The sequence below is a fragment of the Garra rufa genome, chromosome 9 (assembly GCF_049309525.1).
Source record: "Garra rufa chromosome 9, GarRuf1.0, whole genome shotgun sequence".
In the NCBI taxonomy this organism is placed as follows: Eukaryota; Metazoa; Chordata; class Actinopteri; order Cypriniformes; family Cyprinidae; genus Garra; species Garra rufa.
The window spans coordinates 35,574,022-35,592,023 of NC_133369.1; the positions used below are offsets into that span (position 1 = coordinate 35,574,022).

The 18,002-nt window shown below is 37.1% G+C and overlaps 1 protein-coding gene across 1 annotated transcript in view; it reads left to right on the forward strand.

Moving 5' to 3' along the window:
- Positions 1 to 18,002, forward strand: part of ulk4 (unc-51 like kinase 4) — a 177,957-nt gene that overhangs the window by 73,721 nt on the left and 86,234 nt on the right. The window contains exon 15 of the mRNA XM_073847841.1: positions 184 to 232. Within this exon, the coding sequence (XP_073703942.1) occupies positions 184 to 232 (49 nt within the window). The remainder of the gene's footprint in view (positions 1 to 183; positions 233 to 18,002) is intronic.

Genomic DNA, 18,002 nt, shown 5'->3' on the forward strand with positions numbered 1-18,002 from the left:
AAGGTCATTTTCCCAGCTGACTGATCTTGGCACGATGGAGCGTTCACACCTCAGCGGTCCCGTTCAGTGCCAAAACCCAAATGCACGCACAAGTGTCACACTAATGAAGATGGAATGTGGGCCTAGTGCCATGAAGTAAATGTGTGTCACAAGCTAAATGTGTGTGTATGTTTCCCCCAACAGGCTTGTTAGAGAGAGCCGTCTCCTGCCTGCTATCTTTCAAGTCATAGAGGTAAGTGTGCTTCTGAGCCTTCTGGTTTCCTCACTGTCTGTGTGCTTGATTCATTTATCGCCTTGGGTTTTCTGCTCTGACTTCGGTAAGCAATGGAATTACCAGAAAATGATGAGCTTTATGGAAATCAGAAAACACTATATTGGAAAAATTGGCCGTGTTGCAGAAATGCATCAAAGTGTTTAAAAAGGAATAGATTGGTAGAATTTTATCAGTCCTAGACGGACCTTCACTATTTTGGTAATTTAAAGGCATAATTTGCTCAAAAATGAACTTCTGCCATTATTTACTGCCTCCCATTTGATTCTAAATCTTTACTCTGTAAATCTATTTATTTGTTTGCTTGGAAGCACCTTCACACAGTTCTTCATTGTGGCCTTGGCTTTCAAGCCCCAAAAAGGACAAACAAAAACTGGACAAAAAAATATGTGCAAATTTATTGTTGCTTGTTTGTCATACAATAGCTTTTTGTGAGGAAAAAAACAAAACAAAACAAAAAAAACAGAAATGGCATTTTAGAATCTGAGCACTAATTAAATTACAGAGCTTCGATTGAGGGCAACTTTATTTCCACCTGTCACAAAATGGATGAATAGGAGTTTCTACTAAAAAATAAACACAGTAATCAGTTATTAATTCATTTAATTTAAGTTAAGAAATCACTTTTTAAATTGACAAATACATAGATTCTAAAAATGTTTAATTCATGTTTAAACATTTAATTAAATGTAACAATAAAAATTCAAATAAATGAATCACTTTCCAAACTGACAAATAAAACTTTGAAATAAAAGTTTAGGTTCAGTAAGATGTTTTTTTAATATTGTTTTTAAAACACTTTACTGTGACTTTTGATCAACTTTACTCCAAGGTTTTGAACAATAGGTATTTTATTGATTTAATTTAATTTACATTTAAAGTGTTAGCTAAGTATAATAAAATAATAAACGTTCATATTTGCATGTGAGGAACAAATGAACATTCAGCTGAAGACACGCACGATGGCTGTCAGCAAAGGCAAATGTTAAAAGATTTTAGTCCAAAAACATTTTTAACTACATAAAAGTGTCAGCGATCGGGGTGATATGTGATGTCTTTAGTTTCACCCCAAAAAAAGTAGATTCCAGGTTTGGAACAACATAATGGTAACAGAGATTTAATTTTTGGATTACTTAATTTAACATTGTAAAGTAAGTTAGCCTTTATACATGGTGTGTGTGCTTATGTTTGTGTGTAACAGTCAGAGCTTTCCCTCTGAGCATGTTCCCATCCCAGTATCCATTGAGTTATTATGTAAATGAGGCAGTGGGGGTTTGACCTATCACAGTGCAATGTGTAATTGGGTTGCAGAGTTAATGGAGTGTGGATGTGAGGCCTTTTCAACAGCAGGTTACATTCTCATTAGAGTGGACTCTACATCGACTGTTAACAGTCAACACCACCCCCACCCCCACAAAAACTCACATACACACATACATACTTATTTCCAGTAGGCCAAAGTAAACAGCAGAGCTGAGTAAAAAAAAAAAAAAAAAATGCTTTAGATTTATTAATTTTTCTTCTTACAATTTTTGAGCTTTCTGATAAATGGTCATTGTTGAGCTGCCCAGCAGCAATCCAGAGCCAACAAATTTTCGTGAAGTATCCCATGATTGAACCTTTGACGTTCCCATTACCTGAAGTGAAAAATTACAGTTGCATTAAAACCACTTTTCAAGGTTAATGTAAGCCGTAATCCCAGAGTGTCTCATGCACTGTAATTTAATTTTCCAAAGGATATACTTTTCCATCAGACAAGCCAACCAAATAAAACTCACATTCGAAGTATTTGATTGTGGGAAATTTTATATGCAAAAATTATACAAAAATGATTAAACAAATATTATAACAGCATTTTACGATAAGACCTTATAGTACTTTAAAAGGCCACATGAAATCAAAATTGACACTTTGCTTTGAAATTGAAATTACCAAGAACAAAGATTAAGAAATGTTTTATGTATTTTTATTCATTGTTAATTCTTGTTAACTAATGAGACTATTGTAAACTAATGGAACTTTATTTCTATTAGTGTTACCAACTACATAAACATTAACCCTTAAAGGTTGTATCAGCGATTTCTAGCCTAAAACATAGTGTCAATTTCAGCTGACCTTTCTTCACGATCCGCTCGCTGCCTGCCCCATAAATTGTCTGTGAAAAAAACGCGTCTCTCTGGTCAGCCTAGGGTCCGAGATATGCCAAAAAAACAATCGGCACTACCAACCTTTCCACAGATAAACAAACAGTGTTCCAACCAATCAGCGTCAGGGGTTTGGTGTTGTGGACTTTACTACTGGTGCAGGGATGTGAGGGAGGCGGAGCGAAAGTCCACAACACCAAACCCCTGACGCTGATTGGTTGGAACACTGTTTGTTTATCTGTGGAAAGGTTGGTAGTGCTGATTGTTTTTTTGGCATATCTCGGACCCTAGGCTGACCAGAGAGATGCGGTTTTTTCACAGACAATTTATGGGGCAGGCAGCGAGCGGATCGTGAAGAAAGCTCAGCTGAATTTGACACTTTATGTTTTAGGCTAGAAATCGCTGATACAACCTTTAAATGCATACTTCGGGTCTTTAGCGACCCGGGATGTCATTCACTACTCTCTCCCTCCTTCATTTTTTTCAAGTTTGATATCAACTTTCTTAGTATTCCTCAATCTATTCTATATCTATAAAAAAAAATAACAAAATATAAAAGATTGTCTGTTTTCTGATCTTTTTTTTTTTTTTTGTAAAAAGTGAATAGGGTCACTAAAGACCTGAGGTGTGTAATAGTGCAAGTATATTTTTCGTGCACAAAAATATGTAAATATCTGATGACTAGATGCGTGCAATGCACCTTTTTTCCTTGGGGTGGCACTGTTTAATAGACAATAATGACGCAATGTTTCACTCATAACTAACGCAGGCATAAAACAAAAGAATATCATTAGCAAAAATCGAACTGGTTTGAATGGCTTTATGGCAGAGCAATTACTGTACGCAATTAAAATATAAATGTCACAGTTATTTGATGGTGGATGTGGTGAATAAGCTGCCAGCGATCAAATTATTGACTTTGAAGTCATTAAAAACGATAGTTTTTAGAATATGGTTGAGATCACAAATATGAGCCAGATGCTGAATGTATTTTGGAAGTGCGTTCTGAGGATGATGGTGATCCTAATATCATCTGCTCAAATTGAACCCTTCTAAGTTTCAAAAGGTAACGAAATATGCTTTATTTTATTCTTCTGTAATTGTTCTCAAAATATTAAGATACTTTTTTGCTATTGCAGAAGTTAGGAATCCATCCGTGCTGGATGTATAGGTCTATGTGTAGTAATGATTGGCGAAACATTCATACATTTAAGGGTTAAATGAGCAATAACACACGAGTGGACATGCCGACGTACAGCCATATCTCACGTCTACTCATGTGACATTGCGTTTATACAACAGTTTGATGGCACAAGTGTGTAATTACATAAAATAACAGTGTCTTTAAAAGCCCTCTTTTGTGCAGAACTATTTCCTTCTGCCACAGATATAAATCTAAAGTTCACAATTTAACAGCTGAGCCCAAGCCTCCATTACTAATTCCAAAACGTCACTTTAGAACTAGTAACAAAGGAACGTTGAGTATAATGTGTGGTAGAGTATTATGAGAGAGAGATGGACTGAGTGATCATGATTACCTGCATCTGATACAGCATTCATTCTTCATATTCACGATGAACCGCATTTGAATGTCCGCTGAGGAAAGCATTATCTTTGTCTTTAATCTGTTAATATTCTTTAATCTGTTAAGGGTGATTTCTGAAGACCGCGCTGCTTAGTGCATTTGTTAGCTGCATCAAGCTGTTGTCAAAACTAAAAATAACTTCAGTTTCTAACCACGTTTATTTTTCAGTAAAAAAAGTCTTTACTGCTGACTGTTAAAAACAGTCTCTTTTACGATAACTAAAATTACGATCACAAACACAAACACCGTTTCTCAATACTAAACACTTTTAAATACTACTATTATTTATATAAAATACAGTATTAAATACTACTATTTTTATATAAAATATTATTTATTGAATAATAACATTTAATAAACAACAACAGCCATCATAAAAGTTCATTCATGAGCGCTGAACGGCCGCTGACTATCTGGAGCTGTCAAACTGTGAAACGGCTGTTGGAGTTCTGTTGGACTCTAAAATCGCACTCTTATCAGCCAATCAGATTCGAGGACCAAAAAGAGCTGTTGTATAGAGAGAACATTACATCTGAAAGTCAAAATCAGAGGTGCACCTCGGTCAGAATTTTCAATATTCACGCTCTTCAGCTTCTTTTCCCATAATGCTCTGCAGTGAGTTGAATACACACCTGCTATTTCCATTTACCTGTTATCTTCATTTCTTTCTCTTAGGCACTGACCTGTTGCCTAATCACATTTGCTGCTTTTTTCAGCCATGTGCCAATGAGGTGGGCTCATCATTGCTTGTCTTTTTTTTCTCTCGCAGCTATAGCGTTTGCTTTGGAAATTTCCTCAGCAGTATCGAGGCAGTTAAACCCTATTTTATTTGGTCAGTTGCTGATGCCTGGCAAGAGATTCAATCTAACAGGAGGAGAAGATCATTCAGTTTTAATCTGGAGAAAAAAATCCATTTCAAAGCGTGCACATTATCATATTGATAAATTCATTAAATTTTAGCTCCACCTCAGTAGATAATGTATGAAGTATTTGGTAAGGATGCACTGATATAAAATTCTGGCCATTATCGATTACATGGTCATTAGTTGTGCTTATTAAATCAGGTGTTAGTGTTACTAGTTTTCATATACTAGGGATAAGGGTGGGTGTGTGTGTGTGTGTGTGTGTGTGTGTGTGTGTGTGTGTACCTGGTATTCACCACGTTGTGGGGACCAAATGTCCCCACAAGGATAGGAATACCAGTAAATTACCAGGACATTTCTCAGGTCCCCATGAGGAAACAGGCTTATAAATCATGCACAATGAGTTTTTTTTGAGGAAGTAAAAGTTTGCACAATCTCCAGTGAGGGCTAGGTTTAGGTGTAGGGTAGGGTTAGGGCGATAGAAAATACGGTTTGTACAGTATAAAAACCATTACGCCTATGGAATGTCCCCATAAAACATGTAAACCAGTGTGTGTGTGTGTGTGTTTCTTCAAGGCTTGCTCTGTAAAGGAAAAAAAAAATCTTACAAAAATTGAGGTGGGGTGTTATGATGTGAAGTCCTGTGATAAATGAGATCTATTATACTTAAGCAATACCATTCGAAAGTCCATGCTTTTCTTGTGAATAGTCATGACTAAAGGTTGATGTTAGGGAAGATTCACAGCTGAATGCCTGCATCTCCTTTAGCTGTGACTGTATTCATGCTACAGCACAACCTTTAGTCACTGAAAAAATGCTTTCTTTATACGCAGCCATTCAAAGGTTTGAGGCTTGTAAGATTTTCCTTTAACTAAATACTTTTATTCATCAAGCATGCATTAAATTGATCAAAAGTGACAGTAAAAACGTTTAGATTGTCACATATTTCAAAGATGGTGTTCTTTTGAGCTGATTAAAAGCATTACCATTTTCAGCTGTTTCTTGAACACCAAATTAGCATTTTTAGATTGGTGTAATTGCTGCTGAAGTTTTAGCATTGCCATTGCAGATTTACAATTGATAATATATTAAAGGTAACTCCAGGTATTAAAACTCATATGGCTTAATATAACGTAAATTATGTCTTTTACTGAAATAGTAGAAACCCCATAAAAGATTTTACTCGGTAGTTGCACTCTGTGAGCTACTGGCACTACCTGTTGCTATTTTTTATAACAAAACAAGTCGGAATACACAACTTAGAAAATTAAATACTGATACAATGACCACAGCTACTAAAAGAGTTTACAGGTGGTGATGGATATAAGTGCAGGCTTAAATCAAATGTCGTACCATCATTGGTTTTTTCACACAAGGAGTCAAAATATCGAGTGAAATCTGTGCTGAGAAACTTCTTCAGTGGCTGCGGAATCATGACAGAGGTCGGCATGTTTACATCCTCCCAGGATGGCATCTAGCATTTCTTGTCTCTGCCATTTGTAAGCTCTTTCCATAGCTGTGGTTTATTAAAAGCCTCAAAGGCATCGGGTACAATGACCACTGCTACTGATAAAGCTTACAGGTGGCGATGGATACAAGCTTAGGCTTAAACCAAATGCTGTACCAGCATTTTTCCCTACTAGAAGTCTAAACACCCTCGGATATCAAGTGAAATCTGCACTGAGGAACACCTTCAGTGGCTGCAGCATCATGGCAAGCGGCTGCATGTTTACATCCTGCAAGGATGGCATCTAGCGTTTCTTGTCTCTGACATTTGTAAGCTCTTTTAGTGGCTGTGGTCTACTAAAAGCCTCAAAGGCATCAGGGCTAAAGTGGAGAGAACAAAGATGCAGGTCTTTAGGAACTTTATTCGACCACAGGCATCATCCCATTTTTTTTATTATCTTATTATCGCTAGGAAAGCAGTGAAAACTTATATTGGATCTCTTGTTGCCCTTCAACTGAAAATTACAACTAGAAGCCGCACAATGTGGTGATGTCAGCATTTTATTTTCCGAGTTGTGTATTCTAAACAGTAAAAAATGGCAACATGTAGCGCCAGTCGCTTACAGAGTGCAACCATTTTACATCATCGAAATAACCCCCCCCCCCCCCCCCAGTTCAAAATATGTATAAAACAATGTGGATTTTTTTTAAATGATGTATTTCATGGGGGGTTTACTACATATTTCAGTAAGAGAAACATCATTTATGTTAAACTAAGCCATACAAGTCTTACCTGGGGTTCCATTTAAAATAGTGAACAGGTATTTTAAATTGTAGTAATATATCACAGTATTACACTTTTTACTTCATTTTGATAATTGATCATTTATTTGATCTAATAAATACAGCCTTGGTAAGCCTAAGAGACTCAAAAATATGGGATGGATTTTAGCACAGCGTGTTACCAGAAGCAAAGATGGTAAGATGTTTTATCAATTAAGCTTACCTTTCTAGTCTGCTGGTTTCATACTATACTTTCTTTCGAGGCCAAACGGAACATGCTTCAACCGCTCCAATCAGAGAGCAGCCCAGTCTCTGAGTCTCAGTGTAATTCAGATGTGCTTCATTCATCCTCACGAGCCCTGAGAGGACATGAAAGGAAGCAGAGGACTCTAATGAACAAGAGATCACTAATGAACAAGGAGAGAGAGAGAGAGGTTTGTCTGACTTCTTTGGCCATCTCAGCAAGCTAGTGAGACGTTAGCTACAGCCTCACATCCCCTTTAATCCCAATCCCTCAATAATGCTGCCCTTCTAGTTCACAATCTGCCCTCCACACAGAGGTTTGGGCCTGTTTGCTATAACAAGCGAAAGGATTACCGCTTACTGAACATTTGAATTGTGTTAATGTGCTGAGGCGAGTCTTCTCGGTGTAGCCCAAATCCCAAAGCGCCTTATTGGTCGAAACTTTCAAGAAGAGACTAAAGACTAATACTGATGACAAAGGCTGAGTTGTTTAACGTATATCCAGCCCATTCAGCTGTACCGAGATTATGCTAGCAATCAGTTTGCCATTATAAAACTCACTTTTCAAACAGAAAGTCATGTGCAGTTTTTCCTTGAAACTGTAAAACCCAGAGTTTATTTAAAGGATGTTTGAAAATCCTTTGATTTATTTGACCGTTTTTACTCTTTTCTTGAGTCACTTAAATTTCAAGGCAGCCATGAGCGATTTAAAAAAAAGAAGGAACCCTTTCAGGTAGTGTCATTGTATAGTATCATTGAGGAAAAACTTTAATGAATTACTCCAACACTGCTTACATCACAGTTTACACTGCCATGTCTTTCTGTTGAATATGACCTGTCAGTATAGATCGGACTGGAGAAAGAAACCATTAATGTTCTTGAGAGCTCAGATGTGCTCACAGACACATTTTCTGAGCAAGAAAAGTGCACTGAAAGCTTTTAGCTGTTCTTGTCAATCTAAAGAGCAGAAATAAAAGAAGGAGGCTGTTTTTAATGTAGTAATAGAAATGTAAGATAGCGTTCTGAATATTTCCCCTTTAATGTGGTGTATCAAGAGGAGAATTGTAAAAGCATTTGTCATACCTCAAAGTTGAATAAAATATTAAATGAAATATGAAAATGTAAATATTTTATTTAATCTATAAAATGGGATTGCGGTCAAAAAGATTTTTCTAGTTGTAGGAAACTTTTTAAAGGGACTACTGCCATCTTAAAGGGTTAGTTCACCCAAAAATGAAAATTAGCCCATTAGGCATCCTAAGCTGACTTCCCTCTTTCAGACAAATCCAATCAGAGTTATGTTAAAAATGATCCTGGCATTTCCAAGCCCTTTAATTGCTTTGGGCAGGTGTTTCTTGTCAACAGTCCAAAACAAGTCCAATAAAGGGCATCCATCCATAATAAAAAGTGCCTCACACAGATAAAGGTCTCCTGTAGCAAATCAGTGTGTTTTTGTAAGAAAATGCCCTTATTTAAAACGTCACTTTTATCTACCTTGCACTAACTGTTGCACACGGAAGCCATTCTGGGTGGATGGCGTAGGATGTTGGCGTTGCGTCTGTGAGTCTACTTACATCAAAAAAAAAAAAATAAGTACAATGTACTTAATGTGGTCATATTGCATTGCAAAACACTTTTGCTCCTATTAAGGGATATGGGTAAGGTTAAGGACAGGTTTGGTGGTATGGGTAGGTGTAAGGGTTGGGTCAACAGTGGTAATTACAGAAATTAATAACAAATATAATTACATATAGGTTTTTAAAAAAATATAAGTACAATGTAAAAACATGCATGTACACAATAAGTACATTATACCAAATTTAATATAAATGTAAGTACATAGTAGTTAAGGCCACCTAACGTAAAGTGGGACCCAAAAGTTTGTTTACAGAAGCAAAGGAAGCTTATGCAAAGGAAGCCTCATTTTGTACTTCTAATTCATGACCATTGTTTAGTTTACCTCTCTTCACTGCGCGTTCGCCACTTTTGAGTGGTGCATGTACCACACCGCCATCCTGCATCATCCATTTGGAATGGCTTCTGTGTACGACTGTTAGCACAGGCCAGATTAAAGTCATTATTACTTTTTTAAATATGGTTATGATTCTTACAAAAATGTATCAATTCACTACAGGAGGCTTTTATTCACCCCACACAGCCGTGTGAGGCACTTTTTATAATGGAAGGATTATTGGACTTGTTTTGGACTGAAGAAGAGAAAATTCCTATTGCCATGATAGAGCTTAAAAGTGCCAGGATCATTTTTAATATAACTTTGATTGGATCCGTCTGAAAGAAAGAAGTCATATACACCTAGGATGCCTGGAGGGTGAGTAAATAATGAGCTAATTTTCATGTTTGGGTGGACTAACACTTTAACACATAACTATAGGAGTAATCATTTTATTTAAAGTAATAAAATGAGTTTGTTGGTATACATATGCTATTGCAATTGAAATGATTTGTTTGAAGGTGCTCTGATTAGCAAGAAAGTCATAGTGATTAAGCTTAATGGTTGGAATGCAGATTCTGTTCCAAATTCAGATATGGGCAAGGCCAGTTACAAGGGGTCAAGGTTTTACTGTTAGCAAGTCCCTATTAGCTTCTTCTGATAAATGTTGTAATTACAGCACTTGGCAGTAAAAAGCACCACTCTTTTGACATGCCAGTCAGTGGGTGTCAATCAATCAATCATACCCTGGAAATCCAGAGGTCTCGCGAGAGCACAATTTGGATTGTCTCTGCAAGACACTCTGGCATCGAGCAATGATGCAGGTTACTGCAATACGTAAGCAATTGTGGGAACCAATCAAATCGGTGTATCTGATGTAGGCGGGCCAGAGGCGAGCTAAGCTGATGACGACACTAGCATTGCGACGTCCGAATCATATAGTAATCTTTGAAAGATCGCTGTCGCTACAGATGAACAACAAGTTGTTTGAAACGGCTTTGGCCGCTACAATGAACGAGTTAGACTTGGCTTTCCATATAAAAGAGGAACAGAAAACCGAAAACTCGAATTGTTCCTCTGCAAGAAGGACGTTTTTGCTGTTTTGCCGACTGGATACGGCAAGAGTTTAATCTATCAGTTCACGAGTTCACGCTTACATATAATTAGCCGGAGAATAGTAGTGCATGTGTGGCGTGCTGTCCGGTGAAGGGCTCCGAGCTCGGGAGTGGCCCGAACCCAGAGTACGTTACCCCCCAATAGGAGTAGCGAGAACTCGGAGTGATGAGATGGGGTGGTGGAGGTTTACTGATAAACCATCGAGTGAATTGAGGTGAGTCAGCTGTGATTAAACCTATGGCGCTGATTGACTTGTGATGTTTACGCTAAGCATCTGACGCGCTTCTCCCGAACTTTGTTAATGAAACATCATTTAGCTCTGCTGGTAGCTAAGCGTGTATTGTTGTGATTGGTCGTGGCGTTATCCAATTGCGTGCAGTTAGAGTTTCAAATGCATGCTTGGTGCCGCCCCTCGAGTTAGGCAGTTTTCATTGCTCGATCCCAGACCCATAATCTTAATAGATTAGGGTCTGGATTTTTCCAGGCTAAATCAATCAACCAATCAATATCTAAAATTCTAGCAACTTTTAAACCAATGTTTTACCATTGCCTGGTTAGGCTTGTGAAATGTACAAAAAGTATTCTCATAGCTTTGTAAAATTAAGGTTGAACCACAGATGTCACATGAAGTATTTTATCAATGTTCTTACTTATTTTCTGGACCTTGAATGTGGTAGTTACGTTGTGTCTATACAGGGTCAGAAAGCACTCGGATTTCATAAATATCGTAATAAAAATTATAAATTTGTGTTCCGAAGATGAACAAAGGTCTTACAGTTTTCATTTTTGGGTGAACTATCCCTTTAAGTCACAAAAAAAGACTTGCGACTTGACTTGAGCTAGTGAACAACTGACTCTAGACTTGACTTGGACTGACAGAGTCAAATATGGCATGGTATGGCCGATTATGTTCTCTCTTTTACAGCATCAAACACCACATTTTTCTATTCAGTCCTCACTTATTCATTCCCTATTAGTATGTGCTGCAGCAGCAAATATAAAAAATTATCAACACACAAAGTCAGTATTATTATATACATATGACCGGGCCTAAAAATTAACACTCGCCAAGCATCAAATGAGAGTAAAAATCAGCATTGGTGAGTATGTCTAACAGTGTCATTTGCTAGTTGGCAGGTAAAACTTTTACGAATTATACCAATGCAATGTAATGAGAACAACAGCCAGTTTTTTTTTTTTTTTTTTTAATTCGCTGTTTCTGACATAAGCGAATAAAATAATGATTTCTAAAGTCAAAATCATTGTAATTACCTGTTCTGTCAAAAGTGAGGAGTGAAACAAATAATAAAATACAAACAGGCTGATAAGGTCAGAGCAGTGTGATAACAAGCTTGTCCCTAGACATGGTTCTAATAACTTTTACCTGAGAAGATATTGCTTCATTTCAGAAGGTTAACTTTTCCCTTCTTTATTCTTCATAATCTGAGAATGTGGCGACACATACCTGGGGTTACGCTGCCTAAACATTATTGGCTCCTGTGCCTTTTCTTTTGCATTTAAATGTGTATTACAAGGAATCCCGCGGATCTCAAAGAACTTAGTTTTTCTACCTCCACAAGTGCATTATGTTGCCTTGTTTATCTAAATATGCACACATCCTTGTTTAAAACCTAGCTAAAAGCAATGTGTTGACTATGAAACACAGTAGACTGTAATTATATCTATTTATTGTGAAATTATTACAAGAATATCAACTGTTTTTAAAAAATAAATCAGTTTTTTCTTGTTGGCTAAAGGTCATTGCACACTGGGTACAAAATGTTTGCAATAAAAAAATAAAAAATAAATAAATAAATATGACCTCACGTTGTGTCAATCATGTTTACACACTGTTTACAAAATTTTTGTTCGTCATAAAAAAGTTCAGATCAGGTTTGATTTTCTGCGTTTTCGCATTCCATAGCAAGCATTTTGATAGCCAAGGATTGTTCTTCAGGATTTGATTGAATTGTTGCCCATTGCTAATTTCTAGCGATTATTGTGTATACCTAAAGTTAGTGACAGCTCAGAATAAGTGCGTTGCTGCATCAGCATTTTCATGTAATTTTTCTGCAATTCCAGAGTCATTAGTCACATTATATTTACTAGGGCTGCCCTTGACTAAAGATATTTCTGGTCGACTAGTAGTCGTTCATTTTGAGCATTAGTCGACTATTAGTCTTTAATTGCCTACACAGACTCATAAGCGCTCAAGCGCACAAAAACAGCTTGCCACAGCACAGTGTCAGATATAATAATTATGTGTCAGAGAAAAACAGCAAGAGACTTTTATTAATTTATTAATAATACACGAGTGCTTTCTTTGTTTTCAGCTTTAGGGATAAAATCTGCGACACTGACTTGTCATCTCCACAGTAGTGATGCGCCTGCATTCATGTTTCATACGGATTACATAATCTGAGAATATTTGTTTTCTATTTAAATTGCTTCATTTAAAAGTAGACATTTCGCTCTCTATATGTGTTTTTCATGTCTGTAAGGCAAGTATACACATAGTTTCGCTCTCAAGTTCACAGAGACTGAGACGGCAGAAAGTGCATCATGTTTGCTTTAATTATTTTGCAAAAGCACAACGTTTCATTGTTATTCTTAATGCACACAAATAAACTGAGAGTCTTTACAGATTTGAAAGATGTATTACTTTTATCTGTATGACCAAAAAGGACGGAGTATTGTAAGAGCAAAGGACCACACTGGCGCCTCCATCTGTCATGCAGGGAGCGCACTACTGTTCAGCTTCCACACACACGCAAGTAAAGTTGATTCTACTTACATATTTCAGATGAAAAGGTCGATGAGTTTGATGAATGATAGGTGAGCGTTTGGATGTCTTGCCCGGTGTACTCACTGAAATACCTGAACAGCAATATACTAATTGAGAACATTCTAACAACGCCCACCCTGTTATGAATATGTAAAAAAATGTGTGCTGCATGCATATTTAACACACAACAGAAATGTCAGTGTTGATAAAATAGTTAAAAAAGCATCTGATCATAGCGTTGTGCATATGTTTGCACCAGATCTGCAATTCAGCACTCAAGACAATTCACAACACTTTAATTTATAAACAATGGATTGATTTAAGTGTCACTTTGAATTAGAATTATAACTTCGATTTCTGCTATAAAGCAGCTCCTCCAGCGTGTTCATGTTTTTACTTATGGCTGACCTTGACAGAGTGAACAGAAGAAATGAACCAGAGTTTTAGTTCAAAGGTGTTTACCAGCCTGCCGAAGTGAAATTTCTGGAAAGTTTGCTTTGGCAAGCTTTTTCGAACTCCCAAAACAAACTCCAAAAGACCTTTGTTTTTGTCTTTTTTTGTTCAAAATAGCATCAAACCAATTCATTCTTCAATTTTGCTTGGCATATAAAGGCCTTAATAGTTATCTTTCTGCAATTATTATAGACCTCCTTACACTAATGAATATGTGTGTAAGGACATCCTATTCTACCTGTGTTGTTGTAGGATGATTGTTTCACTTAACTTTGCGACATCGATACTGGTTTTGTTAAACAAGCTATTTGCAGCACTGACCCAATATTAAATGCTTCCTCATTGTCTCTCCTGCAGTTTGTATGTGTGTGAGCTATATTTATGTATGGACTGAAGGTTCCTGATGAATGCGCGACCCCTCCACTCCACCTCTCCCGAGGCTCGGTGCGGAAATAAAGCGGAAAAAGTAATGATTCCAGGCCTTGAAAAATATTGCACAGCCTGTGGAGGGGCTCAGAGATTCCCCTGAGACAGACATACCCTTCTCTATCTGTCTGTCAGCCAGTAGAGTTGGCCAGACCCCTCTCTCTCTCTTTATCTCACTTTCTCTCTCTCTCTCTCTTTCTCTCCCAAGCCTCACTCAGACCTCTAATTAAAACCCCCATCGATTTTTTCCCTCCTTCTTCTGCCTTCTTTCTGCTCTTCTTTGTCTGTTTATCATGTTTTTAATCGGCCCCTGGACCTGAGCTCGCTGCAGGATTAGACGGTGTCTTTGACCCTAGAGTCGAAAGACCCAGACAGCACCGTCCCGACACCTCCGGTCTTACCCAGCTCCCCCTGTTGGCCTCACCCAGCCTCGGGTGTCTGCCCTGGGGGAGAGATGAGAAGGGCAGAGGCTTGGCTCACTCTATCTGACAGCACCTCTGCACTCTCTGGTTAGGTTCACTCTTCACTCTTGAAAATAGTAGACGTTACACAAAAGTGGAAGTGATGATCTGCACTTTTTCGTGTTCCCAGTTTTAGCAAGCAGTGTTTGCCTTACTGGAAGTGTTTTGCTGCCTTGGATAAAGAAGGCTTGTGCTACAGTGATAATACCATGGGTTAAGGGGAGATATTTGGCACAACATGGGAGTAAAATGCCAAATATACTAACTGTGCTGAAATCACTGTACTGCACAGCCTTGAGTGGCTTTTTTGTGTGCAAAATAGTTGATGTTTTATAATTTCGGTAAGACTTTATTTTTATAAACCACTTTAGACATAGGGTTTTCAATTTAGATATTTTTCTTACACAAACACATCGATTCACTTCAGATAGCCTTTTTTAACCCCCCGGAGCCATGTGGAATACTTTATATGATGGATGGATTCACTTTACTTTGCTTCAAAATCTTGACCCCTATTCCATTATAAAGCTTAGAAAAGCCAGGACATGTTTTAATATAACTCCGACTGTATTTGTCTGAAAGAAGAGAGACATATACACCTAGGATAGCTTAAGGGTCAGAAAATCATGGGGTAATTTTCATTTCTGGGTGAACTATCCCTCTGTGTTAAATGAATTGGTTTGCATAGCTTACACTCATTAAAAAATATCAAAATATTAGCGTATATTGATTCAATACACTATTATTAATTGCTAGTGAGCAGTAAAGCATGGTTTAAGCCTTCATCGCAGGTATGTATCACAGGTCTCAGTCATTTAAAACTTAAAATCAAATATTATTTAATGAAGAAATGGCATTTCACAGTAAGGTTTACATTTTTCTGCTCAACATATTACAGAATTTTTTGCTTCTCATCCTTTTTCAAATGTAAACCATACACAACCTTGCATACCTCCTATTTCTCTATTGCAATCCCCCATTAGAGAAGCATCCACCCTTTAGCCATCACACCAAAGTTATATAATCGTAATAAATGTTTTATGATTTACATGGCTCCGATAGTCGATAAATAGTTGGTGCTCTTTAGATTGCATTGGTCATTATGGAAATGATCTGGCTGCACCTGTGTTTTTTAATTTATGAGTTGTCAGTAGATCACCTCCAGAGCATTCCACTCCCATCTGTGCTTTTATGGGATTTCGCTCTCACACTAATTTGTTGTGTTTAGTAAATCACTACTTTTTAGACAACTTGTGTTGTTTCTTTTAAACTAAAAGTGTAATTAGTTTACAGTCACTAATTACTTTGTAATGCATTACACTCAACACTGAATGTGTGCCATTAGTCACTATATGTGACCCTGGAACACAAAACCAGGCTGAAGTAGCATGGGTATAGACGTTTTTCCTGAACACGGAAGTAAGTCCGACTCTTAACTGAAAGAATGCTTTGCATTTCCGGTCTGCATTGTTTCTAGTCAAATTAGGGTATATTCCGAGCTAATAAACTAATGTTAAACCTATTAAAATGTTTTTAAAAAGCACATGGCTCCATAGCGCCATCACTTGGCAATGTCGCAATGACCGTCATTTGTCAGTGCCTCACTTTAGTGAGTGTGTAGATGACACGAAGCTGCGGATGTTAGCTACATTAAAAACAGATGGTCGCTATTTGAATGGGTTCCTATGGAGACCGGAACAGAAACGCATTCAATCTGACGTTAGAATTCGTAATGGCAGTGCTCATCGTTTACTCAGGAAAAAGGTCTATATTTGTAGCAATAGCCAAAAATACATTGTATGGGTCAAAATGATACATTTTTCTTTTATGCCAAAAATCATTAGGATATTAAGTAGAGATCATGCTCCATGAAGATATATAGTACATTTCATATTGTATGAAAACGTAATTTTTGATTAGTAATATGCATTGCTAAAAACTTCTTTTGGACAACTTTAAAGGCGATTTTCTCAGTATTTTGCACCCTCAGATTCCAGATATTCAAATAGTTGTATATCGGCCAAATATTGTCCTGTCCTAGCAAACCATACATCAATGGAAAGCTTATTTATTCAGCTTTCAGATGTGTAAATCTCAATTTCCAAAAATTATGTTAAATTACCCTTATGACTGGTTTTATGATCCAGGGTCACATATGTTCTCTCCTTCCAAATGACCCAATTTGTCATCCACAAACCCCTTTTGACTTAAGGTCCCTGTTTGTCTGAGACTATATTTAAAGCCGCTCCTATCTAAGTTGATATGTACAGTACCTCTGGTACTTCTTCTAAACAAACTTAAAAAAAAAATGTCTTTTTTTTAATGTGGTAGGTCTTTATTTATGGTGCAATTTCATCATTTTAAATAAGATTTAGGGCTGCAACAACGAATCGATAAAATCGATAAAAATCGATTACTAAAAGCGTTGGCAACGAATTTCATAATCGATTCGTTGTGTCGCGCGACGCAGAGACATTTGGTTGTTATTATATATATTTAAAAAAAAAATTGAGCGCAGAGCGGAGTGGACACATTCGGTCTCTCTCCCGCACTGATGCCAGCAGAGTTCGGCACCTCATAAGCTGTGTTTCCATCCAAAAATGCGAATTTAACTTATGCGCAAAACTGGAACATTTGAGCATAAAGCACCGTTTCTACATTATATATATATGCTGCCCCGATTTATATCAAACATGTTTGATATTTAAGCCTACTTTGGCTAGCGTACTTTCACAGCAGCCAATGCTCGATCGCAAAACAGCTGCTGTACGGGTCGTTGGATAGTGGAGATGGAGAGAACTACTTCTATAGTTTTTGTAACACTGTCTGTCTGTATAATGTGTCGAAAACATACCACAACCGTGAGGAGAAAGAGGAGCTCTGCTGAGGTGAAATCGTCTCAGTTTTGAATAGGGCTGTGACGGTGGCACGTTGTTTTTTTTATATATAGCCTACACTTCAGTCAGCGAACAATCAGCCTGAAAACGCTAAAATAAATCAAAGAAATAATATATTTAATTAAGAAAGTAGCCTAAGAGTATTAAATAGGCTATTAAACAAACATTCCTTGTAAAAATGTCCGACAGCTCATCAATTTTTGGCCGACTGAATTTCCAGTCCGACTGTCTTTTTTTCTCTTTCTCTTCCTCATTACACAGCTGCTGTTTTTAATAGCAAAGTGATTACATTTATTTTCGTTCCTTTAGTTTATAAAGTTAATTTAGAGATATATTTGGAACACTTTTTGTTTGTTAAATTCAAGTTTTTGTTTTTTAAAGTTATACCTAGCAAACAGCGGCAGACAGATCAAAAGCCTGCTTAATTCATCGCGATTTAAATTTAAATCCATTGATATAAAAAACTTAAAACATATCACAATATTAGTTTAATCATTCAATCAAGATAATTCCAAAGTTTGTGCGGAGAGAAGCGCGCTTTGCAGGACATGGAGACGCCAGTGCAATGTGGAATTTCT